Source organism: Artemia sp. Qi Xiang Cuo, chromosome 18 (genome assembly GCF_049724085.1).
Source record: "Artemia sp. Qi Xiang Cuo chromosome 18, ASM4972408v1, whole genome shotgun sequence".
Lineage (NCBI taxonomy): Eukaryota > Metazoa > Arthropoda > Branchiopoda > Anostraca > Artemiidae > Artemia > Artemia sp. Qi Xiang Cuo.
In genome coordinates, this window is record NC_142811.1 from 43,876,267 (window position 1) to 43,896,491 (window position 20,225).

Sequence of the window (20,225 nt, forward strand, 5' to 3'; positions counted from 1 at the left end):
AAATACCAAATACTTGCTTCAAGACACTAAATTTCTAACAACATCCCAAATAATTATTATAGCATAAAAAAAATTCAAACTTATTCCAAAAATAATTCTTACAAAGCAGAAACAATTCTTGCAAAATACAAAAAGTTGTAAGAAAATCGAAAATAGTTCTTAAACAACAAAGAGTTTCTTTTATATTGTTTCTTTTTCGTTGGAATTTGTTCCCATGTGTCTGACAATAGATGTATGCAAATTCCTTTTATTACATCTCCGACGTTTTATTAGACATTCTAAACGTTTGATATGCTAGCTTACTCTAAAAATAATGAACACATAACAATGTAATGCATAATATATTTTTAATGAAATAATGCTATGTAGAATATTAATACAAAAAAATATATTATGATACATTATTAATATCAATGATTAACTTTGGACAGTTTGAATCTGTTCCATAAAATAGTTCACCATGTACTCTCTTGATATTATAGCTATTGTCTTCTCTTAGTTCGTAATCAGTAGAATAATCATTATTCCATTTTGAGTCATACACAATTTTTACTGGTGTCTCATCAACAGTCTCAATATGCTTTTCGTCTTTGGTATTATTTGGATCAATGACTGTTTGATCAATGGCAGTAACGTTTGCTGGTGCTTTCTTTTTCATCGATTCATCTTTATTTTCCATCGTGATATTTTCTGACATTGCCCTTTTCATTTTTCTGGCAATTTCACTGTCTATTATCACATTATTTTTACACAGGTAACAGTGTCGACACGTAGACAAGATATGGTTTACGATATTAGTAGAAGAGTAGGCCTTTCTTTTATTGATCTTCCGTTGAATGCTAATACCCGAAAGGTGACGATTGGATGTATCAGTAGGTAATGTGTTACCTGCAACAGTAACAAGGACTTGTCCTCTATCATCAATGATTATTTTTATGTTGGCATTCTCTTTGAGTGCAATCATCTCTGGAGATCTCAATCTCACATAACCACCAAACATAAGAGTTGAATTTTTTCGGTATTCCAAAGAAATTTAATTCCTTACTGCCATGACAATACATGCATACATTTCCAATAGTGCTACCACCTGTACTTGTTTCAAAGTTTAAATACTTCTTTTTGTCAGCATTCAATGCTACAATAACCTTGTTATGTAAACACACTTTATTAAAATGTTCCATGTTCACTTTTTTTTAAAAGATATGACTTATGTGTTTATCATTCCACTGCGTAAAAAATACTGATTTAATACATGCAATAGATTAGGTAGTGTCAATAACCGGTCATAGAATACCGGAGGGGAAGTCACATCGTGTCTCTGACCAATCACAGAGCGCAATTGTTAGAACTGTAAGCATATTTTTAAATTTTAATTTATTTAAAAAAAAAAAAAAAAAAAAATATTTTAAAAATTTCTAAGTTTTAAAAAATATTTTTTTTTTTTTGAGAAAGAAAAAAAAAAAAAAACCAATATTTACATAAAAATAGTACTTAGAGTTCACTCTTAAACATCCACAAACGATGGTCCCATGATATAGAATAGCTTTTAACATGTCTTATGGATTTATCACGATCAGGTATGTTCTTAGGTATCCACTGTGCGAAGAACCTAACCTCGTCTTCAGGACGGTGATAACCCCCTCAAATTTAGGACACTTAAACTCTTCTAGATTGAAAAGTGGAATCCTAGGGTCACACTTTTGAATTAAAACTTTATCTGTAGGTACATTGCCCTTTACGTAGAGTGCTTCAACTCCGAAAAAGCTGCATATTCCACTGACTTCCTCCTGGACATCTCTCAGTTCCTGACCAGTATTATTAAGTGGTGTAATCACTCTATCATAGAATCCCAGTCTGTTTATATAACGTAATGTAGTACTCCATAAGCTTTTATCATACTCAAACAGATTACAGTTCACTAACCAATAACCATTTAGGGTTAACTTACCTTTTTAGGGGGTGACCATTTAGGGTTCTCCTACATGCTGAATATGAAAGTGTGTGTTCCCTGGCATGCTGGATCTGAAAGTGTATTTTATACTCATGATTTGATGGAAGATTTATCATATGTTGAAAATCTACTATTGTTACAAGTGCTTAAAGTAAAATTCGGGTCGTCTATTAACCGTTTTGAACTTGTGAAACATTTAATAACCTTTAATTTCTAAATCACAATGTACAGTTAGCTCTGTCGACGTGATAGAAAAAATGTGCGTTAAAGCCTATTTGGATTCATTTTGACTCGAAGTTCTAATTAGTCTTTGTCGACAGTACGTCAACATCTATTATTTTGCTCAGACCCTGAATCCGGTAGTCGTTCTATCTGTGCGCTTACTGTAGTTCTGATAAGGTCCGAAAATCTTCTGAGTAACTTCAACGGTGTTTTTTTTTTTTTACTTTAATGGAGAAGACCACCAAAGTCATAACCTTTAAAATTCTTGACAGACTAAGCTCTGGGTACTCACTCAGTGAAGGGAATTACAAAAAGTCGACTAGAGTTCAAACATAAAACGACCAGAATAGCTGTGACTGTCGAGCAGGGTTGGCACCACCCTACTCGAAGACCAAAAAGTGGTATTTTCCAGAGCTAAATTTTACCTTTAATGAGACCAACTATGGCAGGGGGAATTAAAAACGCTCAGAAATAAATGAAATTCGATTTGATGACAAAAGAGGATTATTGTGATTATTCTTTTGAATGGAAACCTAGTAAAAAGAAAAAGAAAAGATTTTGCAAAGTAAAGACAAAGAAAAGTAAAGTAGGAATTAAATAAATAAAAAGGTTCTTTATGTCCAGAAACCGAATTTTAAGGTCACAGTTTCAGTTTTGGCTAGAATTCTGGTTGTTGGTATAAATTCTATTCCTTCTTGAGCAGTTGCCTTTGAAAAATATAACGTTTTAGCTCAGGATGACCAACGCGTCTTTTTGCTGTGAAGCCTATTATTGTTGACCACTGATTTTCGGTGATATTTGAGTGATTTTGATGAAATATTGGTGATTTTCGGTGATTTTCTTGGTGAAAAAATTGTGATTTTTGGTGATTTTCTTAGTGAAATACTGGTGATTTTTATTTCGTTGTGGTGGCAACCCTGCTGTCGAGGGTAAAACACTAAGTCGACACTAATTCAGCTATTGTCAATTAAAACCTAAAGTCCAATCGAAATCTATGTATGTATGTACGCTCTCTTTATATTATTTTGACGACGGATTTTTTCCTCCTTTTCCATGTGGTCAACAGAAAAAATGCAAAAGTTTTTGGCAAAAACTGAAAAGAAAACAATTTTTAATTATCATCATAATTATAATATTTTGGTTAACCTTTAATCTATTAAATATAGAGCAATTTCTTCAACTAAAATTAAGGAGCAACATTCGTAGTTCAAAAACGCTTGTTAATCTAATTTCAGGCCCTTGTGTTTCAGGCGAGTCGTGCTTAATTAATTTGGATGTCACACTTTAGCGTAAAAAGCTAGGTATTCAGGAAGGGGTAGCCCCCTCATATACGGACTGATTTCTGTTCGTATTAGGCTTTAATCTTGCTCTTTACTACCAATTGAAAAAACTTTTTATTAGATTTCAGATAGTTTTTCAGATAATGCCGTGAAATCCCCCCCTCTTCCATGAAAAATACTCCCACGAAAAATACCTCCTTGGAAAGTTCCTCCCCTTGAAAGTCCCCACCCCCGGAAATTCCCCTTAAAAAAATTCTATTTTCACTTAAAATTTCCCCAGGAAAATTTCAGGCGCACAATTAGGCCTGGGATATTCTCCTAAGCCTACTTTCACTTGAGAAAGGTTTGTTTTTTATATTAGTATGTGATTGTTTTTCAAATCATTCCCGAAATCCCCCCGCCCCGGAAAATTTTTCCTGGAAATCTCCCCCTACCCACAGAAATAGTCTCCCATGAAAAATTCTCCCACGGAGAATTTCTTCTGCAGAAAATACCCCATCTCCCTCAGAAAAACCCCCCAGACGATGCCAACCCTGCGGAAGATTTCCCCGTACAATTCCACTGGGAGATCTCCACGTGTAAAATTGAGTCGCCAAAGAGAAAGTTCGACAAATCCTGGAAACTACAATGAAATCTGGCAAAATCCCCTGTGTAAAATGTCCTCTGGAAGGTTTACCCCCGGGAACTTCCCTCCCTACGGAAAGTTCTTCCTGTGAAATATCGCCCCTGCGAAAAATCTCCCGCCCACAACAAAAAAAAATCCGTAGGCTATACTTTCCAATGCTAACAATGGGCAAATTTCATACCTTACATTCTTAACCATCACAATACCTTTACGCTAATACCTCTTCGCAAAAAATTCGCAAATCTCGTAAACTAAAGAAGTAATTACATCACTGTTGATAGCTCCATCATTAATCTCCAATCATGTAAATGCACCACTCATTTTTTTCCTCTACTAATATCCTTGCAAATAAAAACTATTCTCTTTGAATTCAATTCTCTTACTAATATGAATTGTAAAGAAAACTAAAAAGATATACAAGTTTTTTAAAGATACACCGGTTTTTCCGACACGGATCTAACCTAAGAAAACTAATATATCATGAAACAGAAATTCAGTTAATTGTGTCAGAAAAAACTTGAACCAGAACAGATTATAACCAACCTGTTTGGTACGGGCAAGTACGCAAAGTATATACCTTCAAGCAAATTCCATATGATTTTTCAAATTACTATAGCTTCTATAGAAATGTTACCTCTTTGCAAATGACCCTGCTAACCCAATTACTTTAAAACCTACACACATATCTATGCCTCAGGTGTAGGGTTCAAATATATAGATGCCTGGCCCGTGGTAAGGCATATTACGCAATCACTGGTTGGATCCATAGGTGACTGACCCGTGGTAAGGCATATTACGCAATCACTGGTCGGACTGTGCATTGCCTTACTACTTATATATATATATATATATATATATATATATATATATATATATATATATATATATATATATATATATATATATATATATATATAGTGATATATCTACCGTTTTTTGTCATTTCTTTATTCGAAGAAACACCTTACAGGGATGTGAAAAGAGCTGTTTTTTTTTTAATTATTATTATTGCAATTCAGTCAGGATAAAAAAAAAAAAAATAAATTAAAATTAATATGCAAATTCTATTTTTAAAATGTTACAAATGAGTAGACTTTAAGCCAAGAACTTGAAAATTTCCTGGAAAAGGATAGGCCTACTCGTAACCATTGATTTACTCGGGATTTTTCCTTTTGCTGGAGCTGATTTCTCTTTTTCCACTTTTATACCCCCATTGAAACGTTTATTTAACTTTTCCACTCATTTGTTTGTATATATAACCCTTCGTAACACTTCTGGCAATGGTTAGAGACTAATTTGTTTTTGACACTAAGACCAGAAAGGAGACAGTTTTTAATCGGACACCAAAAGAATCGTACAAAATTTATGTGTTTTACAGTCGTGGGATTCTCTTGAGATGAGACTCTTGTACTAAATAGTGGGAACATCAGATTGGATACAAAATACAATTTAGCTGTTTTACAAATAATATACCCCGTGAAAGGTTAAATACCCGCTGTCATTGTGTTTTTCTTGGATTATGAGTTATACAAGTGTCAACAAAACGAATGTTGAATAGTAGCCTTTTTTCAGTTTCTTACCTAAGGAGAGTTTTTAACCCCTTAATTTGATTCACACATCTTAATTAAACTTACCTTAAATTGTCAGAAAAATCAGTTGTTCAAATATAAATTAAGCTTGTGTATTTTTTGTTTATTCTGAAACATTTTGGTCAAAATTTCACGGTGCTTTGTAGTTTAAATTGGATTTATGGATGAAGTGGTTGCTGCATCATTTATAACAGTTTAGTTGCACAAAAACTTACTAATTCCTCAACAAAGTTCGTAGCAACACTAGAAAAAAAGTACATTATTTAAGAACTGTTCTCCTACAAAACCAGTGTCAGTCAACACGTTAATCCAAGATCTCTGTATTTTTAAGAAAGATTTCCATCAAGCTCATCTAATAACTTTGATTAATAATTGGACATGTCCAGCTTGAATTTAAACCCAGTTTTTCCAGTTCTTACAGTAAGTATTCTAAAGCCCTATTTGATTTTTTTTGCGTCATTATTTTTATGTAATATTTTATGGTCTACGGTGTTTAGTTACAAATATGCTTGGTGTCTTGGTGTCATAAAAAAGAGAGAAGGAGAAAGGCAGTGTGGGATACATCCATGTCTTATCTTAATAATGAGTTGCCTATGATGACATCCTTATTTTGCACGTCTTGCTAATTGGTTTCCTATAATAAATGTAAACTAAAAAAGTGTATCTAACTAAGTTTTATCAAAGACAAAAAACAAACGAAAAAGACTGTCCCATGCTTCCCTGTTAAAAAGCTCGCTTTAATTCCATTGGTTTATTTTTGTGACGTTGACTGTCCCTTTTTGTTAGCCAATCAGATTATTTCTTTAATGTACGTCTCAATGTCAAATATTTATCGTCAAATGTCAAATGTCACATTTTTATCGTTTGCTGTATTTAAGTTTTTTGCTACATCAACTTTAGAGCGAGTAGAAATAAGACAAAATGTTTCTGGTTCTTTTCTATTAAATTTTATTATATTTATTGAATTAAATATTAAATTAGATTCCTGGAATATTAAATTTATAATAAATTAATTTAAAACGAAATCGAAATAAATTGAAATTTAGTAAATTTAAAACAATCTCAAGGCCAAATAAAACGACCTTTTTTTATCGCTTGCTGCATTTGCTTTAATTTGCCACGTTAACTTTTGCGCCAGTAAAAACAATACAAAATCTTTCTGGTTCTTTTCAATGAAGTCAGAGGCAAGTAAAACGAGCGAAAATTTTTCGAGTTGCAAAGTTTGTTGCAAGTAAATTTTAACAATTAAAGCTCCTATTATCTTTAGAACATTTTTTTAATAAGGCTAAGACATTTTATCACCTACTCTATGTGATGACATCCATTTATTCAATTTCCATGTGACTGTTCAAAACACAAACTAGAAATCTGTTTGTTGTCTCCTATTTTAACCAATTTTCCATATAAAACCCAAATTTTCTAAATTTTTATTTGTTTTAATTTATTTTAGTATGGTACAGGACTTCACTTCGTGAATTTCTCAGCTGTTCTATGTCCTGCCATTTTTGTCATGCTTTTAAGCAGGGCGCTCAGTTCACGAATATATAGGCAGTGGAGCAATACTAGTTTTTAATATTTTCTTTAATGAAAACACCAAAAAAAAGGTATTTTTCCACAAAAATCCCCAAAAAGGAAATTTTTTCTGATTTAGGAGGGGGAGAAATTGCCCTTCAAGGGGTATTCTTATATTTAACGCTTGTTTCTTACTGAATTGGGTTATGACCAAACCTAAACTGAAGAACCGTACTTAAATAAATTAAACCAAGCGTTTCCTAGCCAATCATTTTACATATATACTCTAGAAAAGGGTTCTTGCAAAGTGAAGAAGGTACTTTAATTATGCTTAATAACTCGAACTAATGTGCTGAGTTCAATCGGCAGGATTTGCAGGAAAACAGTAAAACTAAAGTAGGTTCTTTGGTACCCAAGCTGGGCCTCCTAACCCAAGTCACCCAAGTCAGGGCTAAGGCTAAGGGCTAAGGGCTAAGGCTGGCAAAGTTAGGGCTACCTTGGTTTAGCCCGGGTAGTAAAGCCGTGACTAAAGTGTAGAGTACCAGCGGGATCATTACTTACTAAAACCGTTGTCCTAGGAAAACAGAAGTCAGTAGTACATAAAGACAAAAATTTTGACCAAATCACAATTGATGCATTACTTCCATACTCGCCATCCCTCAAGAACCAGAAATGTAAATTTATAAAAATTTCAAATTTGTGTTTGTTAGAAAGTATCGATGAATGCTCTACCATGTATAGAGGGTGATGTTATAATGTCTTCTTTTCTAATATTTGTTTATAAAATGTACAGCAAACGGCTACCCTGAGCTGAGCTTAGAATCAAAGGGGGGCAAAACCGCATACCGAAAAAGAGATTTTATCGAAAACCGAAAGGAAACTAGAAAATTAGGTACCACTGACAAACAACACATTATGTTTACTTAAAATTATATCATTTGGTGCCTGATGAATATATGAAATATATCATATTTGATAAACAGATAGCCTACCCAAGTGTGCTAAATCGTTCCTTATTGCCAACATGTAACATGCTCTGGACTTAAAGTAAATTAGGGAAATTTTTCAACGTTATGGATATTATGAGAATTATACCATCAATTCCAAAGTGATAGGTTTCCTATCTGGGCATATTCATTTTTTTTCAAGATTTCTTTTATTGTCAGATTTAATATCACATGCACATTTCAATCAATGCGTCTTTGTAAAAGGAGTCTTAAGTTGACAAATGTTGGCTTAACGCCTTGTAGTAGACAGTTCTTGTCGGGAACTGTTTTTCATATTTCTCACATAATTTTTCTGGTCTGTCCATGGTTCATATTTTAGCATTGAAGAATGCCATGAAACTTGTAAAAAAAATTTGTATTATTATAGACTGCAGTTCCAAAAATAAGATCAAAATAGTAATAATTAGACTAAGCACTAGTGAATCCACTTTAAGTTCTTTTTTTAAGATTTATTTTCTCTGAAGATTTATAGTTTTTCAGTTGGAAAATCTGTCTACATTTAAATATTATTTGATTCATTATTTTGGGGTATACAATTGCCAAGGTCTATAGGAGTAAGGAAGGAATCGCCCAGGAAAATTTGAAAAGTTTGGTCTACAATTTCACTTTTCCTAATTTTTGACCCCCCTCCCCCAGATAAATTCTAGTATTGCAGAGTCTTCTAGAATATTTAAGAGATATTGTGGCTGTTCAAAACTATTTCCATAATCATTTATAAAAAAGCGGAATATTCTCCTTATGAATATACAGAGCTTTTAAAGAAGAAAAAAAGGAAATTTGCTAAGTGCTTAGTTTATGCATTTTATTTCTTTATTTGATACATGCTGCTAAAATACTAACAAATTAAAAATATTGAAGATACAAGTAATATAATATCGTCATATATTTTGAATGTACGAATTATCTACCCATATAATGGGATATGTAGGTTTCAGAAAACATTTTTTGGGTTGGGGATTTGGGTTAAAAGGCCCAGTTGTTTAAATTTCCTAATAATTTTATCTGTTTGTTTATTACTAGCAGGAAAGCCTGTCAAATTTTGTGTCGAGGGGGAGGGGAATTTTTTCTTTTCACAAGAGAATACGCTTTGTTTTATTCGTTTTTTTGCCAATCATCCAAAAAACTCTGCTTTTATAAACAATTTGATTGATGAGACAAAACACCGGGAGTTGAATGAGGGTTGTAAAAATAAAAACTGAAGCAATTAGGAACTTTCTTAAACATCCCACAGAAAGTAGTTAATTTCGTCAATGACATTTCTAAGGATTTAAATATCAAGTCCTGAAAATTTCTTAACTTTTTATTTCCTAGATAAACCGCATTAGATATAAATATTAACAACTATGAGTTTAGAAAGTCATTTTAAAGAGCTTTGGATTGGAGGGGGGGGGGGGGGGGCAGATGTCCCCCCTAGACCTTCAAATTTACATTAGATATGGCTGAAAAAGCAGATGGTTGGAAAAGCAGTGGATAAAATGCCCTCCATCACACTATCGACTGCCCCCCCCTTAGACAATATGATGCCTACGTCCATGGGGGGGGGGGGGTCAAATAAGATATAAGACAGAAACTTAAAAAGAACGAAAAGACAGTGTGCAATAAAGCCGACATTAATGCCTTTTTTTGCTATCTGTTTTCAGGCCCATATGTAAAATTAACCAGAAATCACGTTTCTTATTACCTACCCATACTATTTAATTACCTGCTAAAATTTTGAATAATGAATCATTCTTATATTAATATGTAATTAATATATTATATATTATAATAATTAATATATAATTGATACGTAATTAATAATTAATATATTATATCTTATATTATATGTAATTAATAAGGAATAATAATAATTAATTTATACTAACCTGTAACTTTTATTAATATATAATTATTTATATTAATATTATATTAATAATGAATTATATATAAATTCAATATATCTTAAATAATTAAGTAAAGACAATTCTGAATTTTCACATAAATAGAACCTCTGGAGCAATTCTACCCACTAAGTTAAGTACTTCCTTCTATACATTTCATCTTCTGCATAGCCTATATATTCCTGTGCCTGCTTATTCAGGTTACAAATGTTATTTCTACTGCGAAAATTAGTAGGCTATGTCTTTAAAAAGTCACGCTTTCCTTCCATCTGAAAGCAAGCTACCATTGAGATAACAAAGAAGTTACAGAGAAAAGTAAGAAAAATGCGTTTATCTACCCCCTTACCTTAAAAAGTAGCTATAGCCCTAGAGAGCTTCAGGCTTGGTGCTGTAATGAGACGTTAATAGAAGAAGCAATAGCAGCATAAGGAACGAAGAAATCTGAAAATAAAATATAATTATTATCTGCAGGATATTTCACATTTGAACTCATTAGTTCAATTAACATTTCTATGCTGCAAAGTTGGCACTAAATTGACCACTTATTGGCTACTCTTTGACTTAAACTCAAACTATCCAGTTTAAATTCACTAAGATTATATTATTATTACCTGTAAGACCTTTATGTAAGCTCATTGGTTAAATTTGAGCTTCTGTATTGGCACCCATTGAATATTGGCTACTAATTGTAATAACTATAAGTTTTAATATTCATTTATAAACAGTAAAGAAACTTAAACAGAAAACTTAATTATTATCTGCAGAACATTTCATGTCTAAACTCGATGGTTGAATTAGTTTTTCTGTGTAAGTTGTCAGTAAATTGATTCATTATTTCACTCTCCAAATTTGACCCACTCTTTAGTTTTCATTAATTTTTACCATTGAGTAGAGTGCAAATATTTCAGTTAGCTGTAGAGGGATTTTTCTTAACTCTCTTTTTTTAACACTTTTATTAAACTTCGTCTGCTTGAAATATCAAGCAAGATCAACTCAGATTTTGCTGCTGCATTTGGAAGTATTCAAAAAAGGCAGCCAAAGGCAATGCTATGGTTAATGGATTGCTTGAAGGAGAGGAAGGTGTGGCCACGGCTAGCAGAAAGCCACGTATGGGGGGATGCCGCTCATAAATGTTTTCAGCTAGTCTAAGAAATTCATTGACCCGTCCCAAACATTTTGGCGAGTGACACCTCTGACGGCCTTGAAAGTTACAAGCAACAATCTAATAAGCTACTAGAAGTTACAAGAAGAGTAGAGTTACTGTTTTCAGTATATACTAATCACTGTCAATGTTTGTCTATTGTAGTAACAGATAATCGAAGATCCCCTCCTTAAAATTTGGAATTTTTGCCAAGAAATTGCGTTTGTTTAAATACTTGGGTGTATTTTCGAACAGCTTATCCTACCCTTTATCAAGTAAGCCTAAGAATATATTTATTGATGGTGACCCTTTACAATCTTCCTGATCCCCCAATTCAGAACTAGGGAAAATATACAGCTTTTAACAATAAATTCTGTAATATAATTTTCCTTACAGGTTAAATCAAGATGTCTTATATTGTAAATCAAACCAATGATGAGGCCAGAAGACGGTGCTTTACAGTCAGTTAAAAATGGACCTATTATTGTCGATGGATCTCCAATAAAAATCGTAGTTGTTGGAAGCAAGGGCAGCGGAAAATCAGGTATTTTTATCAGCTTTTTCCCTGACCCTAAATTTATCATACTTGTTGTAAAACTGTAACTAGCCACTTATGAATATAATATTGATTAATTAACTCCACCTAAGCGCTATAGAACCTTCAAAAGTACCATGAACATGCTACTACATCAATATTCTTGTACAGGGAAGCAAAACCCTAGAATACAATAATACAGTTTCATTAATTAAAGAGGATAGAACTTGTTTTTTTGTATGTCTTGTATAATAGAATCCAACAACAATATATTGTGCTCATTCCTCAAAATTACTGTTTACACTCTACAATTGATATTAACCAAACTTGACTGATTAAACAAGGTGCAACCGATTTACCTTACCTTAGACCTTAGATCATCCAGAGCCAGAGCCATAAGAAAACATCATGAAAGTAGAGGTACTGAAGCTTGTATAACTTTTATAAAAAGCGGTGTAGTGTCACACCGTATCTGAGATTAAAAATAACTGGGAAGAAAAATAACTAAAGTCATCATTGTATAGCTTAGTTTTCAAAATTATAAACAAATTCAGTGGCGCAAATTAGGGTCGCATGATAGGCATATCCTTTTTTTTGGTAATTTCATTGAATGCATCGAAAAAAGGCAAAAGAATATCCCGACCCTTAGATGTCAAAAAATACTTTTGTGTATCTCATTGAAAAAAGTTGAAAAAGGTTCTTACTTCCTTTTTGATTTTTTGTGAATTGGCACCCTCCATTGCGTTTATCTCTCAGGGTTTTGGAACTGAAATGTACCTTTAATTTTTCTTAACATAACAGAAGTTTTATAATATGGGAATCAACATAGAATCTATACAAAAGGCTTGAATTACTGCAGCCCAAACTGAAAAATCATATAAAGTTTGTCGTGACCTATTGCAAAATTATATAATGTATCATCTTTAGTCGGCCACTCATTGCCTAGTAATTGTTGCTTTTCCCAACATTTCGGCGGTATATGAATAATTTTTTGAAACTCGCTTTATCTCTTAGGCTCTGAAATAAGACAATAATTGTATAGATGAGGAGACTCGGGTCAATTTTGTTTTAGGAATTTCCTTGCAACTTGAAAAATGGGCATTGGTTTTAGATTGCTCATATAATCTTCGTCAAACTCTGCTCGCCTCATTTTGTATTATAAAAAGGTGGGTTGTGTCAGAACACCTTGTGTCAGCACTTGACATTTAGTTTACTGAACTGACAGTCAAATTGGCCTAAACTTCCAATTTCGTTCCAGCAAAAGAAAATTGGTTTCATCTCTTCTCTGGAAGATCTCTGAAAACATCATGTTAAAGGCGTAATTGACAGAGTTGCACGATAAACGAAGTGTATAGAGCATCAGAATAAGGACCTTAATTTCCACAAATTAGACAATCTGTGAAATTTAAGTTACACATGTCCTACAATCTAAAGTCTCCTGTGGTTGTAAATTTTAGATGTTTAATTGCCGATTAAAATCCGCTGTTCTCTTCTTTTTTTAACCAGAAACCGATTATGATATCAAAATCACATAAAGTGCTGTTTTAAGCTTAAGAATAACTGTTACTTTTGCACAGTGCATAGAAGAACTTGTAAGACTTAAAGTTTATGTCCCTGCGTAAGTTTCAGTACATTCTTTTTCTGCTCTTCCTGGTTTTAGGGCATCAACGAAAGACGAAAACTTTGATATCCTCACCAAGGCCGTACCCAGGATTTTTTTTTCGGAGGTGGTTTTACTAAAAAAAAAACCTCAAAAAACGCATACAAAATTTGTTTATATCCATTTTTGTTACGTTTTTACGGGTCAGACAAACATTTTTACGAGTCAGGGGAGGGGGGGGGAGGCCAAACCTCCTAATCACCCCTCTGAGTACGGCTTTGTCCCTCACTAACTGAGTTTTGGCTCTATCGATATAGCAAATTGAATTTTCGACATCTGGTGCAAGCGTTGTTTTTTTTTGTTTTTTTTTTAAATTAAAGATACGTCAAAAATTGGTTGGAATTCATTAAAAAAAGAAAGTTTTTCTTTTTCTTAAAGAAAGTTTAGATCCTTCTCTAAGAAAAAGTTCAAGTAATTTAATAAATCTGGCCTGATGAAAATCATAGACCTGAGACCATTGAATTCAATGATATGAGTATCATGTCGATTTGGTGCAAGTTAAAGCTACAGCCTCATTGCCAATCACTTGTTTCAGAGGGAAAATGTATCTTAAGATTAATGTTCCGCATGTTTCTCTTTTGTTTAAAGAGGACAGGTATAACTCAAATGGAGATAGAAATCGAAAAAACTACTGTTCTTAGCATACCTATTTTCTGGCAGTCTTTCGCCGCCTTCAAAAGATCTCTGAGACGTAACCAAAAACTTCAAATTATTATAAATCTTCACCAATCTATAATAGTGGGTATACGTTAAGCTAAACCCTGCTTTCCAGAGGGAATGGGGTTAATTTCATTGAGCTATTTGCCTCAGATGACGTTTTTGTTTGAATTTATCATTCTGTTTAAATGGGACACAGTCTAGAAGGTGCAGCAGATAAAGTGAAGAAGCCAAGATTTGTTGAGATAATTAATTTAAAAAAAACTTAGAAAAGTAAAGAACTCCATTAAATAAAAAATTAGCAAAAATTAAATCAAATAATCTACGAAGCATGAAACTACCGCAAATCAGCATCGATAAATAAACGAATCCCAAAACGGACAGAAATTACAATAAATAACCGAGTCAAACTCAAAAAGAGAAGAAATTAACTTAAATTGGGCTCAAAACCCTTATGCCTTCCCAAGGCCAGAACATAATTTGCACTTTACTGAAAAAAAAAATGTTCTTACTTTTATAACTTTAATAAATCAAATAAGATTAACATTTTGGTTACTAAATATCAGAATATGTATACTAAACTGACAATGCATATTCATTTGTATTTTTTTCAGGATAGCGCAAATTATGTTCCGGCCTTGGAAAGGTATAGGGATTTTGACACTAGCTATGTTAACATCTGCTCGTTTTGAGTTGGAATCGGTCATTTTTTGTAATTTCAGTCCGTTTTGGGTTTGCTTCATTTATTAATGCTGACGTGTGGTAGTTTCAAGCTCCGTAGGTTATTTGATTTTATTTTTGCTCATTTTTTGCTTAATGGAGTTCCTTACGTTTCTTGGAAAAACTTATTGCGCAGAAAATTTTTTTTTAAATTAATTTCTGTTTGTTCTATATTGACATAGTCTTTTCAGGGAAAAAGAAAATAATACTTTAAATCTTTTCGTTTTTTTAAGATAGTTTGACCTGCTATATATTTCTACTTCTCTTGATGAATAATGAAGAAGACCAGCGTCAAGCCAGTGTCTTGCAAAGTTTCTACCTCATGAATAGGTGGATTATCTTGTAAATAAAAATTAGATTTGAGGAAGACTAATATCTATTTACTTATAATTGTGACGCCGGGGACTAGTGGTAAATGTAGTAGCAACGGTGGCATAAAAACATTAAACCTTATAATAAAAACATTATGTGCCCCCTGGGCATAATTTGCGACCTTCCCCTGAGAGTTTTGGGGGGAGGGTTGTCATCCTCAAAGACCTAATTTCCAGAACTTGAAACTACGTTAAACAAAATGGCAATCTCAAAAATTTTGATTCAATGTGTTATGGGAAATAGTGAGAGGGTGTGAGAGGGGGGTCAGTTGCCCTTCAATAACTTTCAACTATTAAAAAGGGCACTAGCCCTTTCAATTTCCAATCAAATGAGCCTTTTTGAAGTTTCTACGACAAAACTTTCTATAAAAGCCTTATATTCCCCCAGGGCATAACTTACAACCTTTGCCCTGAGGGTTTTGGGGGGGTTGTCATCCTCAAAGACCTAATTTCAGGAACTTTCAACTACGTTAAACAAAATGGCTATCTCAAAATTTTGATTGGATGTGTTTGGAGAAATGCTGAGCGTGAGAGGGGCGTTAGTTGTTCTAATACCAGGGCAACTATACATTTAAAAAATACAATTACATATATATACAAATGAATGTGCATTGTCAGTTTAATATACATATACAGATATTTAGTAATCAAAATGTTAATATTATTTGATTTATTAAAGTTATAAAAGTAAAAAAATTTATATTTTTTCCAGTAAAGTGCAAATTATGTTCTGGCCTTGGGAAGGCATAGGTGTTTTGAGCTAAACTTAAGTTATTTCTTCTCGTTTTGAGTTTAACTCGGTTATTTCTTTTGATTTCTGTTCGTTTTGGGATTCGTTTATTTATCGATGCTGATTTGCGGTAGTTTCACGCTTCGTAGATTATTTGATTTTATTTTTGCGAATTCTTTTTTTTAATGGAGTTCTTTACTTTTCTTCGAAAAACTTATTTTGTTGAAAAAGTTTTTTTTTAATTAATTTCTGTTTGTTTTATATGGACATAGTCTTTTCAGGGAAAACGAAAATCATACTTTAAATCTTTTCGTTAAGACTTTATAGTTTGGCCTGCTATTTGTATGCTGGAGAAAAATTTTCAGCAATTTTTAACAACATACACCCTTTTAAAAATCTGGATACAAATAGTAGTGTTTAATTTCGTTTCATACCTACTCTAGTTGACCTGAATGGAAAACTTGATACCAGTTACAAAAAATCAGCTTACTTTCTTTGATAGCTTGGATACACTTACGCTAGTTTGACTTGGTTAAATTTTAAGAGCAGAAGTAGCCCCGAAAGTTTGAACATAATACCCTCAGTCGCTCTTGGGATACTGCTGAGATGCCATATTGATAATTAGCATTAACACAGTGCATTTTGATTTAATCTTGAGGCAACACTTAGTTTTTAAACATAAAGGCAAAAGGAAGGGGGGGGGGGCGTGGGAGGGGGATTAGTTGCACTCCAATCACTTTCGACTATTAAAAAGGGCAACATCCCTTTCTATTTTCAATCGAATGAGCCCTTTTCGAAGGTCCTACGACAACTTCTTCGATACGAAGTACCATGGTCTAAATACATTAGATCATTATTCCCACATTGATCTTTATTATAATTAAATAAAAAAACAAGTTTTTTTAACTGAAAGCAAGGAACGACGTTAAAACTTAAAACGAAAAGAAATTATTCCGTATATGAAAGGGATTGTCCCCTCCTCAACGCTTCGCTCTTTACGCTAAAGTTTTTTATTGTTTAAAAAAATAGAGTTGTGAGAAAGTCAAACTTTAGCCTACAGAGCGAGGCGTTGCGGAGGGGACAGCCCCTTCCATATACGGAATAATTTCTTTTCTTTTTAAGTTTAACCGTCGTTCCTTACTTTCAGTTAAAAAAACTTTTTTTTTATTTAATTTTTGGACGTTTTTGAATTAATTCAGGTTTTGATTTTGGCTCACCGTGCATGAGTAATTAAAAAAAATTTGCATAGTAATTTTACTTTTGTTTGGTTAAATGGCTTTCTCGAAACTTGTTTAATTTGATTTACGAACGATTTTATTAGTAATAAATATGCGTAACTTACGATATAACTTACGTAACGAACTTCTACATTCATTGATTTTTAATAAGTATATTAGGGGGTCGCTCCCTAGTCAATACCTTGCTCTTTAAGCTAAAGTTCGAAGTTCCAATTCTTTAAAAATGACCCCTTAATCACAAAGGCGGGGTTGAACCAAATCATATAAGTAATATTTTCTGTTCGTTTTAAGTTTTGATGTTGCTCCTTACTTTCAGTTGAAAAACTTGTTTTTTTATTTAATTTCTGATCTTTTCCTTTAATAATGCTGGGATATTCGGCACCCTCTTCATAGCAGTGTCCCTTCTCCCATGGAAACTTACTTCATGGATAGATCCTCCCATATAACCCCCGACCCACCAACCCCCCACCTACATGAAACAATCCCCCCTGAAAACATCTGTATACTTCCCAATAACCAATACTATATGTGAACATTGAGTAAAGTTCATCACTTTCAGCCCTCCCCCCGGGGACTAGGGGAGATTTAGCCATCCTAAAAGACATAGTTATCATATTTTCGACCATACTGAACAAAATGGCTATCTCAAAATTTTGATCGGCTGATTTTGGGAAAAAAAGAGCGTGGGAGGGGACCTAGTTGCCCTCAATTTTTTGGTTACTTAGAAAGGGCTCTAGGACCACTGGGTCGATACGATCACCCCTGGGAAAAAAAAACAAAAAAATAAATAAACACGCGTCCGTGATCATTCTTCTGGCATAAAATGTAAAATTCCACATTTTTGTAGATAGGAGCTTGAAACCTCTACAGTAGGCTTCTCTGATACGCTGAATCTAATAGTGTGATTTTCATTAAGCTTCTATAACTTTTAAGGGGTCTTTCCCCCTTTTTCTAAAATCAGCCAAATTTTCTCAGGTGCGTAACTTTTTATGAGTATAACTAAACTTGATGAAATTTATATATTTGAAGTCAGCATTAAAATCTAATTCTTTTGATATATCTATTTGTATCCAAACTCCGTTTGTTAGAGTTTTGGTTACCATTGAGCCGGGTCACTCCCTACTTACAGTTCGTTACCACGAACTGTTTAAAAATTTCAAGCCTTCCGATCACTTTCGACTATTAAAAAGGGCACTAGGTCTTTCGATTTTAAATCGAATGAGCCTTTTTGGAGATTTTACGACAACGCTTTCTATAAACACCTTATATGCCCCAAGGGCATAAGTTACAACCCTTACCCTAAGGGCTGTGAGGGTAGTTGTCATCCTGTAGGACATAATTTACAGAACTTTCAACTATATTGAACAAAATGGCTATCTCAAAATTTTGATTGTATTTTTTTGGGAAAATGGTGGGCCTGAGAGGGGCGTTAGTCGCTCTTCCATCACTTTCAACTATTAAAAAAGGCACTAGCCTTTTTCAATTTCCAATCAAATGAGCCCTTTTGAATTTTCTAAGATAACGCTTTCAATAAAAACCTCATATACCTCCAGGGCATATGCCCCCAGAGTCAGGGCCCAGGGCACTTACAACCCTTGCCCTGAGGGCAGGGAGGGGGGTTGTCATCCTCAAAGACCTAACTTCCAGAACTTTTTACTACGTTGAACACAATGGCTATCTGAAAATTTTTCATTGGATGTGTTTAGGGGAATGGTGCTCGTGAGAGGGTTGTTAGTTACCCTCCAATCACTTTCAACTATTAAAAAAGGCACTAGCCCTCTCAATTCCCAATTGAATGAGTCCCTTTTGAAGTTTTTACGACAACTCTATCCATAAAAACTTTTTATGCCCCCTGGTAATAACTTACAACCTTTAGACTGAGGGCTCTGAGGGGGTTATCATTCTAAAATACATAATTTCCAGAACTTTCAACTACGTTCAACAAAATGGCTATATCTAAACTTTGATTGAATATGTTTGGGGAAATGGTGGGCGCGAGAGGGGGGTCAATACTCTCCACTCACTTTCGACTATTAAAAAGGGCAATTTCAATTTCTAAGCAAATGAGCCCTTTTTGAAATATTTACAACAACTTTCTATATAAACTTTACATGCCCCCAGGGCATAACTTACAACCTTTAGACTGAGGGCTCTGAGGGGGTTATCATCATAAAAGACCTAATTTCAAGAACATTCGACTACGTTGAACAGAATGGATATCTCAAAATGTTCATTGGATGTGTTTGGGAAAATGGTGGGCTGGAGAGGGGGTTAGTTAACCTTCAATCACTTGCGACTATTAAAAGGGCACTAGCCCTTTCAATTTTCAATTGAATGAGCCCTTTTCGATGTTTTTACAACATCGCTTTCTATAAAAACCTTACATGCTCCTAGGGCATAACTTACAACCCTTGCCCTGAGGGTTGTGGGGGGGATGGGTTGTCATCCTTAAAAACCTAATTTCCAAAAATTTCAAATAAGTTGAATGAAATAGCTGTCTAAAAATTTTGACTGGATGTGTTTGGGGAATCGGTTGGCATGTGAGGGGGTTTAGTTGCCCTCAAATCACTTTCGACTATTAAAAAGGGCACTAGCCCTTTGAATTTCCAATTGAATGAGCCATTTTTCAAGTTTCTACGACAAAGATTTTAATATGTTTGGGGAAATGGTAGGCGTGGAAGGGTGTGTGTTGCCTTCCAATCACTTTCGACTATTAAAAAGGGCACTAGCCATTTCAATTTGCAATCGAATGAGCCCTTTATAAAGTTTTTACGACAACGCGTTCTATAAAAACCTTATATGTTCCCAGGGCATAACTTAAAACCCTTGCCCTGAGGACTGTGGGGGAGTGTCCTCCTCAATATAATTCATATCTGGAAATCAATAACGTTGAACAAAATGGCTATCTAAAAATTTGGATTGGATGTTTTTGGGGAAAAGGTGCGCGAGAGAGGGGAGTTATTTGCCCTCAATTCACTTTCGACTATTAAAAAGGGCACTAGACCTTTGAATTTCCAATCGAATGAGCTCTTTTTCAAGTTTTTACGACAAAGATTTCAATAAAAACTAATAACCTAATAAACAATAAAAACTAATAACCTAATAAA

At 33.7% G+C, this 20,225-nt stretch overlaps 1 protein-coding gene across 1 annotated transcript in view; it reads left to right on the plus strand.

Annotated features, from left to right (window-relative positions):
* Window positions 1-5,453: 5,453 nt before the first annotated feature.
* Window positions 5,454-20,225, plus strand: part of LOC148941523 (ras-related and estrogen-regulated growth inhibitor-like protein) — a 387,592-nt gene continuing 372,820 nt past the window's right edge. Inside the window, exons 1-2 of the mRNA XM_089104188.1 lie at window positions 5,454-6,087; window positions 11,604-11,751. Coding sequence (XP_088960314.1) covers window positions 11,640-11,751 — 112 coding nt within the window. The 5' untranslated portion in view covers window positions 5,454-6,087; window positions 11,604-11,639. The remainder of the gene's footprint in view (window positions 6,088-11,603; window positions 11,752-20,225) is intronic.